Here is a 19,038-nt window from a genome sequence, read left to right as displayed (position 1 = left end):
CATGATGTCGTCAATGACGTTGGCTAAGAATGTATGGCCACGATCTGTTAGCAATTGACGTGGAGCACCATGAATCAAAATGATATTATGCAGGAGGGAGTCGGCAACATCAGTTGCACAACTGGTCGGAAGAGCGCGAGTTACGGCATAGCGGGTCGCGTAGTCCGCCGCAACTGCAACCCACTTGTTTCCTGATGTAGATTCCGGAAATGGGCCGAGAAGGTCTAAGCCAACACAATGGAAGGGCTCGGCAGGGATGGCGAGCGGCTGCAGGTAACCAGTGGGAAGCTGGGAAGGCTTCTTGCGTCGTTGGCAAAGTTCACAAGCGACGACGTAACGTCGTACGGAATGGGCAAGGCCTGGCCAAAAAAAACGGCGACGTACACGGTCACAGGTTCGAGATACGTCGAGGTGCCCTGCCGTTGGTGCGTCGTGAAGCTCTGCCAGAACGGTAAAGCGGAGATGTTTAGGTATGACAAGTAGGTACTCAGAGCCGTCTGGATGAAGGTTACGACAATACAGAGTACCGTCGTGGAGGACGAAGAGGCGTAGTGTGGTGTCGGCTGGAGAGTGTTCAAAACGGTCGATGAGTGCTCTGATGTAGGCGTCGCAACGTTGCTCGTCGGCGAAATGAAGTAGCTGCGACACAGAGAATGTGCGAGCAGCACCGGTAATGTTGGAGGAGTCAGGGTCGTCAACAGGGTAACGCGACAAGCTGTCAGCGTCTTGGTGCAGGCAGCCAGACTTGTAGACCACGGAATATGAAAATTCTTGTAGCCTCAAAGCCCATCGACCAAGCCGGCCTGTAGGATCTCTTAGCGATGAGAGCCAGCAGACAGCATGATGGTCAGTGACTAAGGAAAAAGGGTGACTGTAAAGGTAAGGATGGAATTTCGCAACCGCCCAGACTACAGCAAGGCATTCTCGTTCCGTAATGGAATAGTTGCGCTCCGATGGTGTGAGGAGGCAGCTCGCATAAGCAATAATGCGATCCTGGCCATGCTGATGCTGGGCTAAGACGGCACCTATGCCATGACCACTGGCATCTGTACGCAATTCTGTAGGGGCATCAGGGTTGAAGTGGGCGAGAATGGGTGGTGAGGAGAGAAGAGTAACGAGACGAGAGAAGGCGGCGCCTTCTGCAGTACCCCACGAGAATTGTACGCCTTTCTTCAAAAGGTTAGGGAGGGGTCTAGCAATTGCCGCAAAATCTTGAATAAAACGACGAAAGTACAAGCATAGCCCTACAAAACTTCGAACATCTGAGGCTGTCTTCGGAACCGGAAAGTCTCGGACAGCGCGAGTTTTGTCGGGATCAGGCTGTACTCCGGAAGCGTCAACGAGGTGGCCCAGAACAGTAATTTGGTGGCGGCCGAAATGACATTTGGATGAGTTAAGTTGCAGCTTCGGCTTTCGAAATACATCAAGTATAGCTGTTAGACGCTCAAGGTGAGTGTCGAACGTGGGCGAGAAGACGATGACGTCATCGAGGTAGCAGAGACATGTGGACCATTTGAAACCTCGAAGCAAGGAGCCCATCATACGCTCAAAGGTGGCAGGGGCATTGCATAATCCAAACAGCATGACTTTAAATTGGTATAGGCCACCAAGTGTGATGAACGCCGTTTTTTCTCTGTCCACATCGTCAACAGCAATCTGCCAGTATCCAGAACGAAGATCAATATAAGAGAAATAGCTGGAACCATGGAGGCAGTCAAGGGCGTCGTCTATACGTGGGAGCGGGTAGATGTCCTTCTTAGTAATGTTGTTCAGATGACAGTAGTCTACACAGAAGCGCCATGTGCCATCCTTCTTAACCAACACTACAGGTGACGCCCAGGGACTCGAAGAAGGCTCAATGATGTTTTTGTCTAGCATTCTGTTCACTTCACTTTGAATTACTTGGCGTTCCGATGCAGAAACTCGATACGGTCATCGGTGAATAGGAGTAGTATCGCCAGTAAGAATCCGATGCTTGACCGCAAGCGTCTGGCCTAAAGGGCGATCGTCGAAGTCGAAAATATCTCTGTAGGACGATAACACTTGGTAAAGGTCTTCAGCCTGCGCAGAAGACAGGTCCATCGCAACCATTTTCTGTATCTTGGCATAGGCGGCCGAGGCTGGCATGATGGGTCTGCTAAGCTCGCAAGAAGCATCGGTAGATAAAGTTGCCACGTGATGGTCGCCGAGACAATCAACGTTGGCGAGGCAAATACCTTGCGGTAGAACTTGCTTTGCCAATCCAAAGTTAAAGATAGGCATGAAAGTGCGGTTCGCAGTAATAGTAAGTATACTGTGAGGCACGGTAACGTCATACTGTATTGGAATGTTGGGCAGAGGAGTGACACCTTAGTCGCCATCAGGGACTGGTGGGGAAGACGAGAGTTCAATATAGGCTACTGATTTTGGCAGCAGGCGAATAAAGCCGGTGGGGCATAGGCGGCACTGGGGTGCGTCAGAAGGTTCTGCGAGAATCGGCAACTCAAGGCAAAGGGTCCTGGCAGAGCAGTCAATAAGAGCAGAATGCGCGGAGAAAAAATCGAGGCCGAGAATGAGGTCGTGGGGGCAATGAGCAATCACGGTGAAGAGCAGAGGAGTGTGGCGGCCGGCGTTGCTAACACGTGCTGCAGACATGCCGATGATAGGCACAGTACCGCCACCTGCAACATGGACGACGCGTGCCGACGCTGGGGTGAGGAGCTTGTTCAGTCGTCGTCGGAAGGCAGCACTCATAATAGAAAGATGTGCCCCTGTATCGATGAGTGCCGTGACAGGATAGCCGTCAACGTCAACGTCAAGAAGGTTTTGGTTCGTGTTTAACGTGAGCAGAGGATTTGAGGGCAGTGTCGACAACGCAGCTTTACCTCCAGAAGCTGCAGTGCCTAGTTTTCCGGCTGGGCCCGGGAGGCGATAGGCGGCGAAGAGAAGCAGCGGGGTTGGGGCGAACGAGATTGATGGCGTCGAGGTGTGGGCGAGCGGCTGTAGCGAAGGTTCGGAGCAGGGGCATCAGCAACAGTGGGTTCATGGCGGGTGGCATAGGGAACAGAAGGTCCAAAGGTGCGGGAATAAGTGGTGGCATATGTCTGAGGAGGCGGTGGCCATCGGTTGCAGCAGTGACGAGCGACGTGGCCGATGCGACAGCAGTGGAAGCAGATTGGTCTGACATCAGGGGCACGCCATTCGGACGGGTTGCGGCGAGATGTGGTAGAAAAGGACTGTCGGAGACGAGGAGGGCCGGTAGAGAACTGGGGAACGCTGGGTTGAGATGGTGAACACACGGAGTTCAGACCCATGTTCTCAAATTCCTGTCCGACTACGGCCTGAATTATGGCAATCGTGGTTGCTGGCGGATCGGGAGGCGTCGCGGAGAAAGCTGGCGAACAGGCGGCCTCGAGCTCGCGGCGAACAATACGGGTGACGTCGTCACAGGTGGTGGCCTGACGCGATCGACCCTTACATGTCGACGTAGCAGCGGTGTTGGGTAGCCGCGTGATGTGGTGTGTGATACGGTGGCTCTTGGCTTGTTCAAGGCGACGGCATTCTTTAATGATGGCATCGATTGTCGAGACGTTGCCGAAAACAAGCAAATTTAAAGCGTTGTCGGCGATGCCTTTTAGAACACGTGACACTTTATCAGATTCAGACATAGCATCGCCAGCTTTGCGGCATAGAGCCAAGACGTCAAAGATGTATGAAACGTACGGCTCTGTAGACGTCTGAACATGAGACGCAAGAGCCTTTCTTGCGGCAACCTTGTGGCCAATGGGGTCGCCGAACAGTTCCCGTAGCTTTTCTTTGAAAGTGCCCCAACTGCTTATCTTGTCGTCATGCGTCTAACGTGCGTTGACCGTTTTACTCGTTGGCCTGAAGCTGTTCTGATTATGAACATCACTGTAGAAGCGGTCGCACAGGCTGTTGTCAAAGTCTGGATCAGCCGATATGGCGCACCCTCTACTGTAACAACTGACCACGATCATCAGTTTGAGAGAGAGAGAAAAATTTATTTACAGAAAGGCAGAGAGGTCCACCTGAGCTATAACTTGCTCTGGCCTGTTACTCTACACTGGGGAAGAGGGACGGGGAGGGAAAGGGCTGATGAATGATGATGGTATAAGGAAGAGATGCGTATATACAAATTCATCAGTTTGAGTCCACACTTTTCTGTAGTGTCTCGAAAACACTTGGCATCACACACATTAAGACAACTGCCTACCATCCAACGTCTAATGGAATGGTAGAACGTTTTCACTGACATATAAAGGCTGCCCTAATGTGTTCCAACAATACCATGTCATGGACGGAATGACTTCCACTTGTCCTCCTCAGCCTTCGGAATGCAGTGAAGAGCAACATGCAGTGCTCTATGGCAGAACTTGTTTTTGGCACAACACTCCACGTGCCGAGATAGTTTTTTGGTACACAGTCATCATTGGTACCTTAGAAATTACCAACTACACAAGCCAACTCTGCGTGATGATGGACTCCATTGTTGCACCACCTGTTCACCCCACTCGTCAGCCCACACATCTCAGCAACTGTACACACATCTTCATATGCGAAGACGCAGTCTGTGCTCCGCTAGAGCCACCACATAGCGACCCCTTTCAGCATTCTCAACCGTACGCTCAAACACTTTACAGTGATGATGAATAGGTGCTAAGACACTGTATCCATTGACTGTCCTAAACTAACTCATTTAGTTACCCGTCGTGGTTGCTATAGTGGCTATAGTGTTTGGCTGCTAAGCACGAGGTCACGGGATCGAATCCCGGCCATGGCGGCCGCATTTCGATTGGGGCAAAATGCGAAACACCCCAGGTGGTCCAAATTACCGGGATCCCCCACTACGGTGTGCCCCATAATTGGAAAGTGGTTTTATAATAATAATAATAATTTTATTTCTGCCTCAAAAAAATACAGACAGGGGGAGCTGTAGTTGAAGCTGTCGTAAACAGCTTGACTCGGCCGCAGCCCCGGAATACAAAGCAGCAGCGACAGGCAATCGCATCGCAGACATGATGGCTTCATGATAAAGAAAAAAAAACAACACACCAAGAACATACAAAGACTAAACAAAATCTTATCTGCCCTTACATGTGCAGAAACCAAGTTGCTTCATCACAAACAGGATTACACTTTAACATAATTGTCAAATAACATCAAATAACAGCACAAATGACAAAGAATAATGGACACAATAAATATAGAACAAAGAAAACATCCTATATTAAGCCTTAACTATACGTAATGATTATTCAGTGGCACATTCGTGTGCATATGAATTGCATATGGCACGTATATCTCGTTGGGTACAGGTATAAACAAGTTGATGTTAGCAGATTCGTATGCGTTGAGTAGGGAAGGAAGTGTGTGTTGAAGGCGCTCTTTCCCGGTATTGATGCGTGCTGTTGGCACCAACCAGTTTTCGGCGTGTCTGAAAGGGTAACTTTTTTTATTTTCTTGTAAGTTGGCTAGGTGCCGAATGTTACTTATGTTATTTCTTGTTTCTATTTTAAGACGAACGCTGAGCCGATACTGATACAAATTAAAATTTTGATTATACCACTTTCAAGAAAAAAGTGTTTGGCAGTTGTTCCGTAATTTGCATTAAAGACATTGCGAAGAAACTTTTTTTGCAAAATATAAATTTTCTGTAGGCAGGACGGTGTTGCAGTGCTTCATACCAGCTCGCAATAGTTAATGTGAGAACAAAATAATGAGTTGTAGAGAAGCAGTTTAATTGGTTTAGGATGAATGTATCTAATGCAGCCAATTGCGCCAGTTATTCTAGCTAATTGCTTGACAACTTGGTCCACATGTGCTGTCCATGACATAGTTGAAGAAAATACTACACCAAGACATTAAAAATGGTCAACTATTTCTGCTTGTTTGGAGTTAAATAGGATACTTTTGTGAGGAGGAACCAGTTTATTTTTCGTCCTGAAGATTACTGCTTTTGTCTTGCCCTCATTAACACGCATATGATTAGATTGGGACCATTTCTCCAGCAAAATCATCGTCGTGTTGCACGATTGTATGAGTTCGTGAATGTCATTTCCGGAGAAAAAAATGCTTGTATCATCTGCGTATATTATGAATCTGGCATATGGGTTAATGTTTACAATGTCATTAAGGTAAATGTTGAAAAGTAGTGGTCCTAATATACTGCCTTGTGGGACACCAGAATAAACAGGTTTTACTTTTGAATATGCATTATGTATGTTAACCGTTTGTTGCCTTTTAGACAAGTAAGATTTTATTAGTTTTGCAGCCTGTCCTCGGATTCCGTAGTACCATAGTTTCTCTAGAAGTAATTCATGGTTCACAAGATCAAACACTTTTGAGAAGTCGACGAACATTCCAATCACAAAAGATCTGTTTTCAAATTGTGACAGAATGTACTCTTTTTGTTCTAAGAGCACCAGTTCAGTAGATTTGTTTTTTTGGAATCCGAATTCACATGGTGTTAGCAAATTGTATTTATCTATAAATTTAGTAAATCTAGAGTGCAAAATTTTCTCTAGTGCTTTGGAGAAGACAGGTAGTACGGACACAGGTCTATAATTGTCGAAGTCGTTTCTATCTCCCTTTTTTAAAAAAAAAGTTACTTTTGCATTCTGCATTTGTTCTGGAAATATCGATGTAGCTAAACAAAGGTTAAAAATATGTGTGATGGTTGGCGCTATGATATCTGCAACATATTTTACAGGCTTTATCTGAATGTCGTCAATATCTTGGCATCTACTATTTTTTAGGCTGAGTATAACAGTTAGTATTTCATGTGTTGTCACAGGATCTAAAAATATTGTATTATCATTATGAAAGTTTATGTACTCAAATATTTCCGACAACAACCCATTAGTTTTTCTATTTGTAAAATAATTATTGAAGGCGTTTGCGAGTTCAGTTCCCGTTAGCTCTTTACCACCAATATTTAAATTATGCACATGGTTTTGTGACTGATTACGATGTAGCAGTGAGTTTAGACGGGTCCAAATCACATCATGGCGGCCCTTCTTCACGTCTAGATATGTGGAGTAACATTCCGTTCGAGCTGATCGTAGTGTCTTTGTTAACCTATTTCGAAACTGTTTAAATAAATGCAGATCTTCTGCCGCACGTGTCATTATAAACCTTCTGTATAGCTTATTTTTATACTTAATTTCATTCCGCAACTCACGGGTGATCCACGGTTTGCGAATTTTTCGAGATTGCTTACATGTTTTAGAGGGAAAGTAGGAGTGGCATAGCTCTTTAAAGAGATCAATAAACTTATCATAGACTTCATTGGCATTATTAAGGCAAGCAATATGCGTAAAATCAGCTTGCTTAACAGCATCCCGAAAATTATCAAGAGTAACATTGGTTATACGTTGGTATGTAATACCTTTTGGCTGTTTTAGTGTTTGGATTACCGTCTCCATGCACAAGAACACTGGTAGATGGTCGCTGATAGGGCATGATAAAGCACCAGTCTCGAATTTAGGATGGGAGAAGTTAGTGATGAACAAATCTAAAGTAGACTGACTTTCAACTGTTATTCTAGTAGGTGCTTCGAGCACATTCATAAAACCATTCGAAGCCAATAACATCTTAAATTCTCTAGTACAATGATTATCACTGCTCAAATCGATGTTGAAATCACCTCCAGCAATAAGCGTGTAACCACCGTCTGCTACATAACACAAAAAATTGTCGTAGAATTTAAAAAAAAAAGCAAGAAGCTACATTTCCGCTTGGTGGGCGGTAACAGGCAGAGTAAAGAAATTTACCCAAACACAATGACATTATCTCATAATCCGGTGTAATTGTACTGAATGGGCTGAAAATTTCACAATTTTCATTCGCATCCAGCAGTAGTGCTACTCCCCCGCCACGACCAACAGGTCTGTTAAGGTAGTATGTTCTATAATTTGCCATTCTATAGACATTATCTGCGCTAGTGCTCCATGTTTCACTCAACATTATCACAGAGAACTTAAATTGAAATTCACTGAAGGCTTCTTCTAGCAATTCTGCTTTATTTTTCACTGATCGTGCATTGATAAGTACCGCTTTAATGGATGCAGATGAAAAAGACGAAGCAATGCGGTTCAGGTCATTTGGAAGGTGATACGGACACTGTATCATTTTTTCTTTCTTTACGTACTGTGCTTACGTAATACTTATTTAAGATCGTCCAGGTCGTTTGCTCCTTTGATATGAATTACATTCATTCCTTCATCTTTGCGGATGAGGATCTTCCCATTCGTATGCCAGACAAAACGATAACCGCTATCTTTTGCCCTTTCTTTGGCAGTTCAAAGCAAGTCTCTGTTATATCGAGTCATGTTTTCCTGGATGATGATGCGCGGTTCACCATTTTTGGCTTTGTTCTTAGCTTTCAGCCATGAGTCTCTTGTTGTCTGTCTGGCGAAACGTGCGATTATTCCCGGCGTCCTACCCTGTCAAGCAGGCAATCTGTGTATTGTTTGAATGTCTTCTGCCGTTAAGAGCGGGACTTCAAGCTTCGGGGCAATAGCGTTTAATAAGGAAAGTAGATTTTCGTTGGGAGCAACCGCAATGCCGTGTATCTCCAAGTTAAGTTTCCTGCTTCGGTACTCAAGGTCGTTAACATCTTGTTGCAGCTGTGTTTGCACTACTTGGGTCATGTCGTCGTTTGCTTCTAGTTCCACTACTTTCTTCTTCAGCGCCTTGATCTCAGTGTCCTGGCGGGAAACATGTCTTTCAAATTCATCAAACTTTTTGGACATATGTTGCACAGACTCTTCCATTTCTGCCACTTTTTTTGTTAATTCTGGCAAATGATCAAGTTTCTCGAGGATAGAGGCAAGAGCATGCCTGACGTCAAGATCAGGATCATTGCCTTCTTTGCTACTTCTGCGAGAAACATTTTCCCTGCACATGAGACAGCGCCACGATTGCTTTGCAGCATTGTTTTTTGCTTTAAATGATTTCTCTGTCTCTGTCTCTGAAACCCCACAATTTTTAAACTCATTTAGATAACGAATCGATAAGCACACATACCACTGCAAACGCCTTTGAACGTACGTATTGTCACCCTAGAGTGCATTTTGCTACAGATACAACCTTCATTTATTCCTTTCGCACCCCTCATCAGCCCCGCGGCTACTTCACTAGGGGGAGGGCCCTGTAGCATCTACTTCTTTTTGGTGTGTTGCCTTAAAGGAAGAAGAGGATGATGAAGTTGCACGTGCTTGGTGTGCCGTTTGTTCCCCGACCGCCATGTGTTCACCATGCGAGTGTTAAAATATATATTACTATGTAGTGTGAATGAATGCGTCACTCCATTACCTACAAATTAATGTTAAATAAAGATTATATCTCGTTGAATGTGATTAGCCTGCTCTAATATGAGCCCTATGTACGCCGTGCACTCTCTTCAATGAACTGACCTGTATAACGAAGAATCTCAGAGGTCCCAAGTACTTCATTATAAAGGTGTTTGACTGTATTGAGTTCAAGATGATCAATTTGCAAAGTCACAACTGCTTTAAGGCGGCAAATCCACACACTGTTGGACCCAATAAATAACACCACCAATGTCATGACAGTGCTACCAGATGCGACTACAGCATACGGCACTGGCCATGCTCTGACGATGCACTCTGTCTTACTAAAACCCATGGAGAAAGGAAAAAGTTAGGAGAGAGCACACAGCCAGCCCTTTGCTCAGTGGTGGCCCAATACGTGACCTCTTGTGTAGAGCTCACGGAGCAAGAATTGAGACTTACTGAGACATCTGCTTACCAGCAGCTATGCCAGTAGATTTTATTCGGTTCACACTTGTTCAGCTGCACTGCCGTCGCTCTGCCTGCTGAGTGGGAACACTGAAACCAACCGTGCACTTTGACGTGCGATCACGTTTGAGACTGCAAGTTTGGCTTCAACCAAGTTACGCGATGCTCCCTCCTAACTTTTTCCTTCCTGCAGCCATTTCACAGTCAAAACTTGCTTCAGTGAAATTGCATCCGATATGAAACTACATCGTATCTTTGTTATATCCAACATTCATTATGAGTGTATCTGTAACTTGCCGATATCAGTGGGAAACATTTTAGACTTACTTCATTATATTTGGCAATTTGTTATATTTGTGTTCATCATATCAAACATTTTCCTTCCTCCCTGCTAAAACCTCGCTTTAAGGACGAGTGTGCGATGGGCTGCAGCCATTTTACAGTCAAAACTCGTTTCAGCGAAATTTCATCCGATATGAAACTACACCATAACTTTGTCATTCCAATATTCATTATGAGTGTATTTGTAACCTGCTGATATCAGTGGGAAACATTTTAGACTTACTTCATTATATTTAGCAATTCGTTATATTTGTGTTCATCATATCGAGCAGCCATACAAACTGCTGAAACACAATGCTCATACTTGTTGTTGACCTGATGAGGACAAGATTCCTAGTTGAGATGCTGGCTTCAGGCTGAGGGTTTAATTTTTATCCCCTGCTGATCGCTTCAAGTCTCCTTCTCGTGAACCCATTGTTTTGTTCATATACTAAATTTCATGGTTAATTTAAGGTCAACAGTGCAGGGATTAATGAGCTGATAAACTCTAAACCTGAACTATAAAAGATGCCATAGTGCAGGGTCCTGGTTATAATTAGACCAATAGGGGCTATATGAAATAGCAAACACCAGAATCTCGCTATGTATATATGTCAGTGCAGGCTTGAGACAAGTTACCTGTCGCAAAAGTCCACCAGATGCCCTCAATGACCTTTTGTGCCCGTGGTGGAAGCCTAGAATCTGGGCTGAACTTCATATCCTTGAAATGCTGCACAAGCAGATAAAAAACAAATTTTAAAATTTATATATGTCCCCATGAATATCTTTTATCTTACGACGTGATTTTCGAGGTGCTACATTTGACACGAGGCTTGCTTTTCTGGCCATGATTGTTTATTAAAGTAGAACCTTTTTGACTCATTTCGGAGGAAGAAAAAAACAAAAAGAAAATGGATTGCCAGAAAAATAAATTGTTCATGTCTCAGGCACGGATGTTATTTTTCAGTTCCTGCTCCCACAACAAAAACTTAAACTAGAAAATTGCACAAGATTGGACCAAGATGGCAACAGTCTTAGAAGACTGGACCACCCAGCCTTAAGAGTAAAGCTATGAATGCACTCTGTACACACCGTATGCAAGGTTCTTAAAGTGAGCCCATTACTAGCCTTGTCCCACTTCCTCTTCCCTAACTAGGTACTGAGCAATCTTTTTAACTGAATTATAGGGGTCTCTGGATAGAAAGATTTTCTAATCAAACGAAATGCGAATATTCGTGAAAAAAAAAAGCTATATATTTTTGAATATCAAATTGAATACTGATTGCTTTCACTTCCTAAACAAAATAAATTATAAAGTAGAAGGACTTATTGTGCTAGTTGGCGTTTGCTTACCGTCATAATGCAGCGCGAAAACAATTGCACAGAAGGGACACAGAACACGTCACAGGTGCTACTAACAATTTTATTTGAAAGACAGCTAGAAGAGTGTATATACTGTTCCCAACACGCATGTGCACCTACCATTACCGAGGGCGATTATCAGGGCTGGCAAGACCACTTGTCAGATCTAAAGAAAGTAAGCTCCGTGTAATACAAAACAGCAGAAGTCTGGCTTACGCAAGCACTACATTTTTAATGCTTCTAATAAATCACGCGCCGTTTTATTTTTGCTTCTGCCCAGGATCTTCACATCATGAAATACCGGCTTACTAGTGCAGGCTTTACAGTGCACTGAAAAGATGTGCAGGGAAGAATTTCTTCAGGTTATTAGCATGCTCCCTTATTTGGTCATTGACACAGCAGCCTGTTTGTCCTATATAAGACTTTCCACAAGACAGAGGAATTTTATAAACCACCCCGGTGGCGAAACGCAAGTACGGCTTTACATGTTTCCCTTGGCAGCCTAACATTTAGCTGCCCATTATGTGGGGCCACAGTTGGGCCAGCCTATTTGGAGCGGAGAACATGACAGGCACTCCATACCTATTCGCCACTTTTTTTCAAACTGTGGCTCATCTTATGCACAAATGGCACAACTTACAGCTTTAGACCGATCCGCTCACTGGCTGTTGCCTCATGCTCTGGAGTGCCTGCTTTTAGCTTCTTTTGCAGGGATTCAGCCACAGATGTTGGGACCGAATGAGGGTAGCCAGCTTTTGAAAGCCTAATGAACTGTGTGTTAAAAGTGTCCTGCATCCTGCATTCACAGGACATCTTGAGTGCTGACCCCGAGGAGGATGAAGCTATAGGTCTTTTTAGAAGCTTAGAATGCGTGGAGTCATAAGGAAGTAGTTCCGTTCTTGCTCATGGTGAATAGCACCAGCATACATGATCCTTTGAGAACATAAGGCTTAAATCCAAGAACCAGAGTGTATTGTCTATGGCGAGTTCAAATGTGAATGACAGGCCTTTCGCGTGAATTTTCACATCATCTAAAATCTTTTAAACATGAAAATAGTTAAAAATACTACCCTGGTCCATCACAACTAAAATATCATCAATGTATCCAAAAACTTTAAGAACATCTGAACTGTGCAGACTTTTGTCAAGCGTTTTGTCTATATCCGACAAGAATACGCCGCACAGTAAAGGTGTTACACATGATACTAATCATATGTCCTTTTAAAAACGCAACCGGTTGTCAAATGAAATAAAGGTACTCTTGAGGTAGGTCTTAAGTAAAACTAAAACGTTGTCCACACGCATACCAATAGTATCTTTAAAAGGAATATCCTCGTTCAGTTCAACACACTTCCAAACCGCAGTAAACAACACGTCATGAGGCATAGAATACAACAAGCCTTCAATGTTAACAGAGAATGCATAACCATGTTCTGGTTTTGCTGGAAGAATTTGCTGATGTCATTGGAGTTTACTACGAGAAAAGGATTGTGAAGGTAAAGTTGTTTCTGGCTCTTTAACAAAAACCTACTAACTTGAATTTGCCATGTGTTGCGCTCACTTACAATGACTCTCAAAGGAATATCTTGCTTGTGGGTTACTGCAATAAAAAACACACTCAATGAACCATACGCGCTTTAGTGCAATGAACCATAGCACTTGCATAAGCCAGACTTCTGTTGTTTTGTACAACGTGGAGCTTGCTTTCTTTAGATATATCAAGTGATCTTGCCAGCCCTGATAATTGCCCTTGGTAGTGGTAGGTGCACCTGCATGTTGGGAACAGTATATATATTCCTCTAACTGTCTTTCAAATAAAGTTGTTAGTAGTGGCTGTGACGTGTTGTGTGTCCCTTCCGTATAATTGTGTCTTGGTGCTACATCATTTGGGTAAAAAAATTATAAAGGTTCCGGTTGACAAAAAAGAAAGAAAACATTTACGTTGTGTGATCTTGTACATATAGGTATATAATGCCATAAATAACTGTTGTAGGGTAAAGTAAAAGGTTTGTAGATGAGAAACAACAAAAAAATACCTGGTGCACCAATGACTATGACAGTAAGGAAACAAACAAACAGCACATCACCAGATTCACATAGTGGAGTGCTGTGCTTGATGAAGGAGCTAAGTAAAATGCCCCACCTTAAGAGAATCTAAGCATGACGAGATTGGTCAAATATAATAAAATGCCTAGCCTAAATTGAGATAGCAAGGGCAGACATGCTCATATAACAATTGGTAGCTATTGTGCATTTGCTCAGGAACTGGTTTGTCTGGGTAGTAACCATGGCTCTCCTGCAGAAGAATCATATAGATGAAAACTCCATATTCATCTGTATTTCAACACCTGTTGTTGTCCCTTACATTATTCGAACAAAACAAATATTTAACAACTTTGAATAGTAAATTCTATTAACAAATACAAATCAAACAACAAAGATAGCTCAATATGCAAACAAAATTGACTATTATTTGTGTACCCCTATTCAATTCTAATCTGAACAACTGAGCATCATGTTTGACAAATATATGTGAGCAGTGTACTCACCCTGATGAGGAGCAGCAGAATGACACACGTGACACCCAGCAAGGAATCTGCCAACCTAAAATAAAAAGAAATGTTTACTCATGTTTTGTACACACCACTGCATACATACATGATGACAAATGCGACAAGAAATTGAGCAGTCTGCAAATAAAGCTACCGGCTGGCATTCACCTCATGGTGTAAAGGTGCGTGAAGAACTGGTACATGGTGTCGAGAAACTCCTCAGCCTCAAACTTCATTCCAAATAGAGACTGAAATGAAGAAATAAAGAAAGAGAGCACATAAACAAAGAACTAAATCATAAATATTTGGTATGACACTTGGCATCAAATTTCCCAGCATCAAGCCATTTCCTTTGCTTATCAATTTTTGAAATACAGTATGGTCCAGTGCTAAGGATACACCTATGCAGTAATAAAGCCAATATGTAAACAGAACATTTCTTATGCTTTATCTGAAATAAGTGGCTGATACAATCAATGGGATGTGTGTTTGCACATAAAAAATTTCCCTGTAGATCTTTATGTGATATCTCAGCAATAATCGCTGACAGAGTACTGACTGTGCTTAACAGTGAACCATACTGTACTACAACCCAAATTAAACAACAGAAAAAAAAAACAAGTAGAACACTGATTAATGCTGGGCTGTTATACCTTGCAAGATTTGCAAAAGCTGAAAGTAGGTAGCAGTGTGTGGCCTGTGTATCCCCGGTAGTGTTCCTTCTTTTGCATAGACAAAGCACACAACCCAGACAAAACATATGCTACATTTAGGGCAACATTTATGTTGTGATCCCTGAGTAAGCAGCCTGGGTAAAACAAAATGCCCCACTCCTTTTCTTTAAAAAGCTATCTAGGTGTCTGGCCTAGATAACCTAAAACGATCACTCGGCCATCAATAGAATGTTTATGTGCATGCTTCCAGAAAGCACTATAATCAATTTGTGACAATTAAAGCTTGAAAAATTCAATGTTCTTGCTACCCCAAACACATCTCCAAGTTTCACTTGGGCCATTATGCTTTCAATGTGTTTTAAACATTTGAAACTGTTCTATTCTAGCAAGACTTTCAGTAACTTCAAACCATTCGGGTTCACGAGGCAGAACTATAAAGCCAGAAGTGGGTAATTAAAAGCCCCTTGTAATAATATATAAACCAAAATGTGTAAGTATTTCAAGTTCACATTGTTATGCTGTTGACAAATGCCAGTAAATGTTGGGGCCACAGACGAAGTTACACTTATTTGGCTCTGTTACCTCAAATGTGCATCCTTAATTAATGCTATCTTGGCCTTCTGCATAATAGAAGCTAGCAGTGACCGATTTCACACTCTTGTACTCAGCACAAAATTGAGCCTCAAAATTGTCTTTGAGGCCAAATTTTATTCACTTTTGCACAATTCAAACAAATACTGCAGTACAGTAACCAGTAGCTTGAATTAATGCAAAGTGACTGTATTTTTTTTTCTCTAATATACATTAACTAGAGATGAATCAAGATCTACTTAAAACAGCACATTTTTCAATGTCTCTTAACAGCAGCATTCATGGAAGCATGGGGCTAGGTGGCTTCTCACACCCCTACATACAACGGTACATAATTCATGAAGACTATTATGGCAACAATGGAAGCAGGAATGTCAAAAACTATCTGGGTATCTATTGACCAACTAGCAGCAGACATTTAAATGCGTGCTGATTTAAGCAAGAATAAAAAAGATTGGCTCATTATAAATAGTGGAATTGAGCACCTCCTTTCGTTCATACTGAATGCTAGCTACGCCTTTGCTCTAACTATGCAAAAAAGTGAGGCGTGCAGACAGGACACAAGAGAAGAGAAGTGGGCAACACGAACGCTGCGTTCGTGTTATCCTGTGTTGTCCTGTCTGCACGCCTCACCTTTTGCATAATGAATTCTTACCAACTAGCTCAGCTTTCTGTCATTCTTTGCTCTAACTGCGCTGTTTTTATGGGTAAGTATTGTTTATTCTGTTGACAGTGTAGCAACCCTGAGCAGGAAGAGCAAATGAGAAGTAAATACAATAGAACCTTGTTGATATTACCACCTGGTGTTTGAGCCAACGCTGCGTGCCCAGCAAAAACGGTGATTGAAGACGACGAAGTCAAGGATCTTGCGCCGGCTGGTGAACCGTCCTCCTTGTGTCTGACATTTTCGTGTCTGGCTGCTGATCCTGCTGCTCATTCTTGCCTTAGCGCGTGACAAACTGGTGGAGGTGCGGGGTAATCTAATCTATGCACCAAACCCCTCCGGGCAGCAGGAGCTCCAGCCCCGTACCGGTGGTTACGCCTGTACACCGCGCCAGCAGAAGGATCCGTGGACAAGCCCCTGAGTTTGGACTCCTCCCAGAGAAAATGGCAGCTGCGACCACCGCAACCGGTATGGAAGGCACAACGCCGTTTCACTGTATGCTACTCAATCCGCGAACGCCGAATCCCTTTCACGGCGCCATACATGAGGACGTTGAAGATTGGCTGTTGCACTATGAACGTGTTGCCGCGTTCAACAAGTGGGATGACGCAGACAAGCTGAAAAATGTCTATTTCAGCCTTAACGATGGCGCACGTGTATGGTACGAGAACCGTGCAGATGCCTTAACTTCATGGGCAGAATTCAAAAGGCGGATTCTTGAGACATATGCGAGCCCTGATCGCCGAGAGCGAACTGAGCGTGATCTACAGTCCCGTATCCAAATGCCGAACGAGAGTGTCGCAATGTACGTCGAGGACATGACGCGTCTCTTTCGACGAGCCGACCCCAGCATGTCGGAAGAAAAGAAGGTGCGGTACCTGATGCGCGGAGTTAAAGAACAGCTGTTCGGCGGTCTCGTGCGCAGTCCTCCCAAGACTGTGTCAGAGTTTCTTTCCGAGGCCATCACCATGGAGCAGACTCTTCGCCAGCGGACACCATCATACGACCGTCAAGTGAACACTGCCTCACCTACCGACTTCTTCGGAGCTCTCGGGGGTCACGTCGATTTCTTTCGAGAGCTCATTCGTTCCGTGATCCGCGAAGAACTCCAGAAACTGTTGGTACCTTCACAGCCGACGCTCAGCTCCTTGTCCAGCGTTCTCCGTGACCAAGTTCAGCATGCGCTAAAAGAACCACCCTTCAATACAGAAGCTCGACCGCTAAGACATGACAGCCCACACATGTCATATTCGCAAGCTTTGAGGCAACCTGCCCCACCTCCCTCCCCGCTTCGCGCCGCGCGCCCGGCCATGCTCGAGCACGTTCAAGCTGCCTCGCATTACCAGGACCACCGACAGGCCCCGAGGAAATCAGACGTGTGGCGGGCACCTGATCGCCGTCCCCTTTGCTTTCACTGTGGCGAAGCTGGGCATGTCTACCGACAGTGCTCCTATCGAGAGCTCGGACTACGCGGATTCTCAGCGAACTCGCCGCGACCTAGGTTCGGCCAGCGTCCTCCTGAAATCGAAGAATACGTTGCCCAGCAGCGCGGATCTCCATCAGCTCGACACCAGTCACGCTCCCCTTCGCCGCGGCGGTTTTCTCCGACTCGCCGTACGTATGCAAGCGTGGTGCAGGGTCGGTCGCCCAGCCCACGACGGGAAAACTAACCACAGCGACCTTTGGGGGCGAGGCCGCTCAGTCTGGACGTGCTCAAGGACCCCCACTGACGCGTACGCGGACCGACGATACATCGACGACGACAGTACCTGCTGATTACAGAAAAAGAATTTCCTTGGACATTCCTGTACTGCTTGACGGTCGTGAATTGAGTGCTTTAGTGGACACTGGAGCGGATTATTCTATAATCAGCGAAAAACTGGCCACCCTTCTGAAGAAAGTGACCACGCCTTGGAATCAAATGCCAGTTCGTACAGCTGGCGGGCACATCGTCACACCACTCGGCATGTGCACGGCACGAATACAGATTCGCGGCTCTACGTTTGTTGCCAGTTTGAGTGTTCTCCCTCAGTGTTCTCGAGACCTAATCATTGGCATGGACTTTCTCAGGGAGCACGGCGCTATAATCAACATTCGACAATGCCTCGTCACTTTCTCGACAAAAAGTGCCACAGCGACGACCAACACCATCCACCCTCGAGCATCTCTTCGTGTCATCGATGACGCTGTCATGTTACCACCGTGTGCAAGTGTCGTGGTTCAAGTGGCATGTGACAAGCTCATACACGGTGAAGCAGTCGTAGAAAGCAATCGGTCTCTCCTGCTTTCTCATGGTGTTTGCGTAGCAAGAAGCCTTGTCGATCTCCACGATGGCCACTGTGAGGTTCTTGTCACCAACTTCAGCTACGAACACCGGCACCTTTTCCCCGGTACTGTCATTGCCTACGCCGACCCGATTGCCGATGTCACTGAGTGTTTTGTTTCCGAGGCAATCGGCACTGCTGACGCACCTCTACGCAACGTCGACATTAGTCCGATGCTTCCTGAAGAGAACAGACAACCCCTGCGCGAGCTGCCACGACGAGCCTGCCACGACGATTAGCCTGCCACGACGAGCCGACATCTGGCCACTTGGGCTACTCAAGGACTCTGGAGAGGGTACGGCAACTGTACTACTGGCCTAGACTGACTGCTTGCGTCAAACGCTACGTGAAAGGATGCCGTGAATGCCAGCGCCGCAAGTCACCACCCTGCAAGCCTGCAGGCCTTCTACAACCCATCGACCCTCCGCGTACGCCGTTTGATCAAGTTGGAATGGACCTTCTTGGACCATTTCCCTTGTCTTCCTCCGGCAATAAGTGGATCATTGTCGCAAGTGACTACTTGACGCGTTACGCTGAGACGAAGGCACTACCACGCGGGACAGCATCTGAAGTTGCCCAGTTTTTTATGCATCACATTGTGCTTCGGCACGGCGCACCGTCATTCATCATCACTGACCGAGGGACGGCATTTACGGCGAAGCTTATGGATGACATCTTCAAGCTGAGCTACACGAGTCATCGAAAGGCCACTGCATACCACCCTCAGACTAACGGCTTGACAGAAAGACTAAACAAAACACTGGCAGACATGCTCGCTATGTACGTGGA

General features: G+C 44.8%; 1 protein-coding gene across 8 annotated transcripts in view; it reads right to left on the bottom strand.

Moving 5' to 3' along the window:
- The window catches only part of LOC139049193 (sodium-independent sulfate anion transporter-like), a 492,963-nt gene that overhangs the window by 140,691 nt on the left and 333,234 nt on the right, over positions 1 to 19,038 (bottom strand). For all 8 annotated transcript variants that reach the window (XM_070524550.1, XM_070524548.1, XM_070524556.1 and 5 more), the window contains exons 5-7: positions 14,165 to 14,244; positions 13,994 to 14,048; positions 10,722 to 10,812 (exon numbers count right to left, since the gene is read on the bottom strand). In XM_070524550.1, coding sequence (XP_070380651.1) covers positions 10,722 to 10,812; positions 13,994 to 14,048; positions 14,165 to 14,244 — 226 coding nt within the window. The remainder of the gene's footprint in view (positions 1 to 10,721; positions 10,813 to 13,993; positions 14,049 to 14,164; positions 14,245 to 19,038) is intronic.

Source organism: Dermacentor albipictus, chromosome 8 (assembly GCF_038994185.2).
Source record: "Dermacentor albipictus isolate Rhodes 1998 colony chromosome 8, USDA_Dalb.pri_finalv2, whole genome shotgun sequence".
Classification (NCBI taxonomy): domain Eukaryota; kingdom Metazoa; phylum Arthropoda; class Arachnida; order Ixodida; family Ixodidae; genus Dermacentor; species Dermacentor albipictus.
The sequence above is the reverse complement of the archived record's forward strand: the minus strand, read 5'-3'. Positions and strand labels throughout refer to the sequence as shown.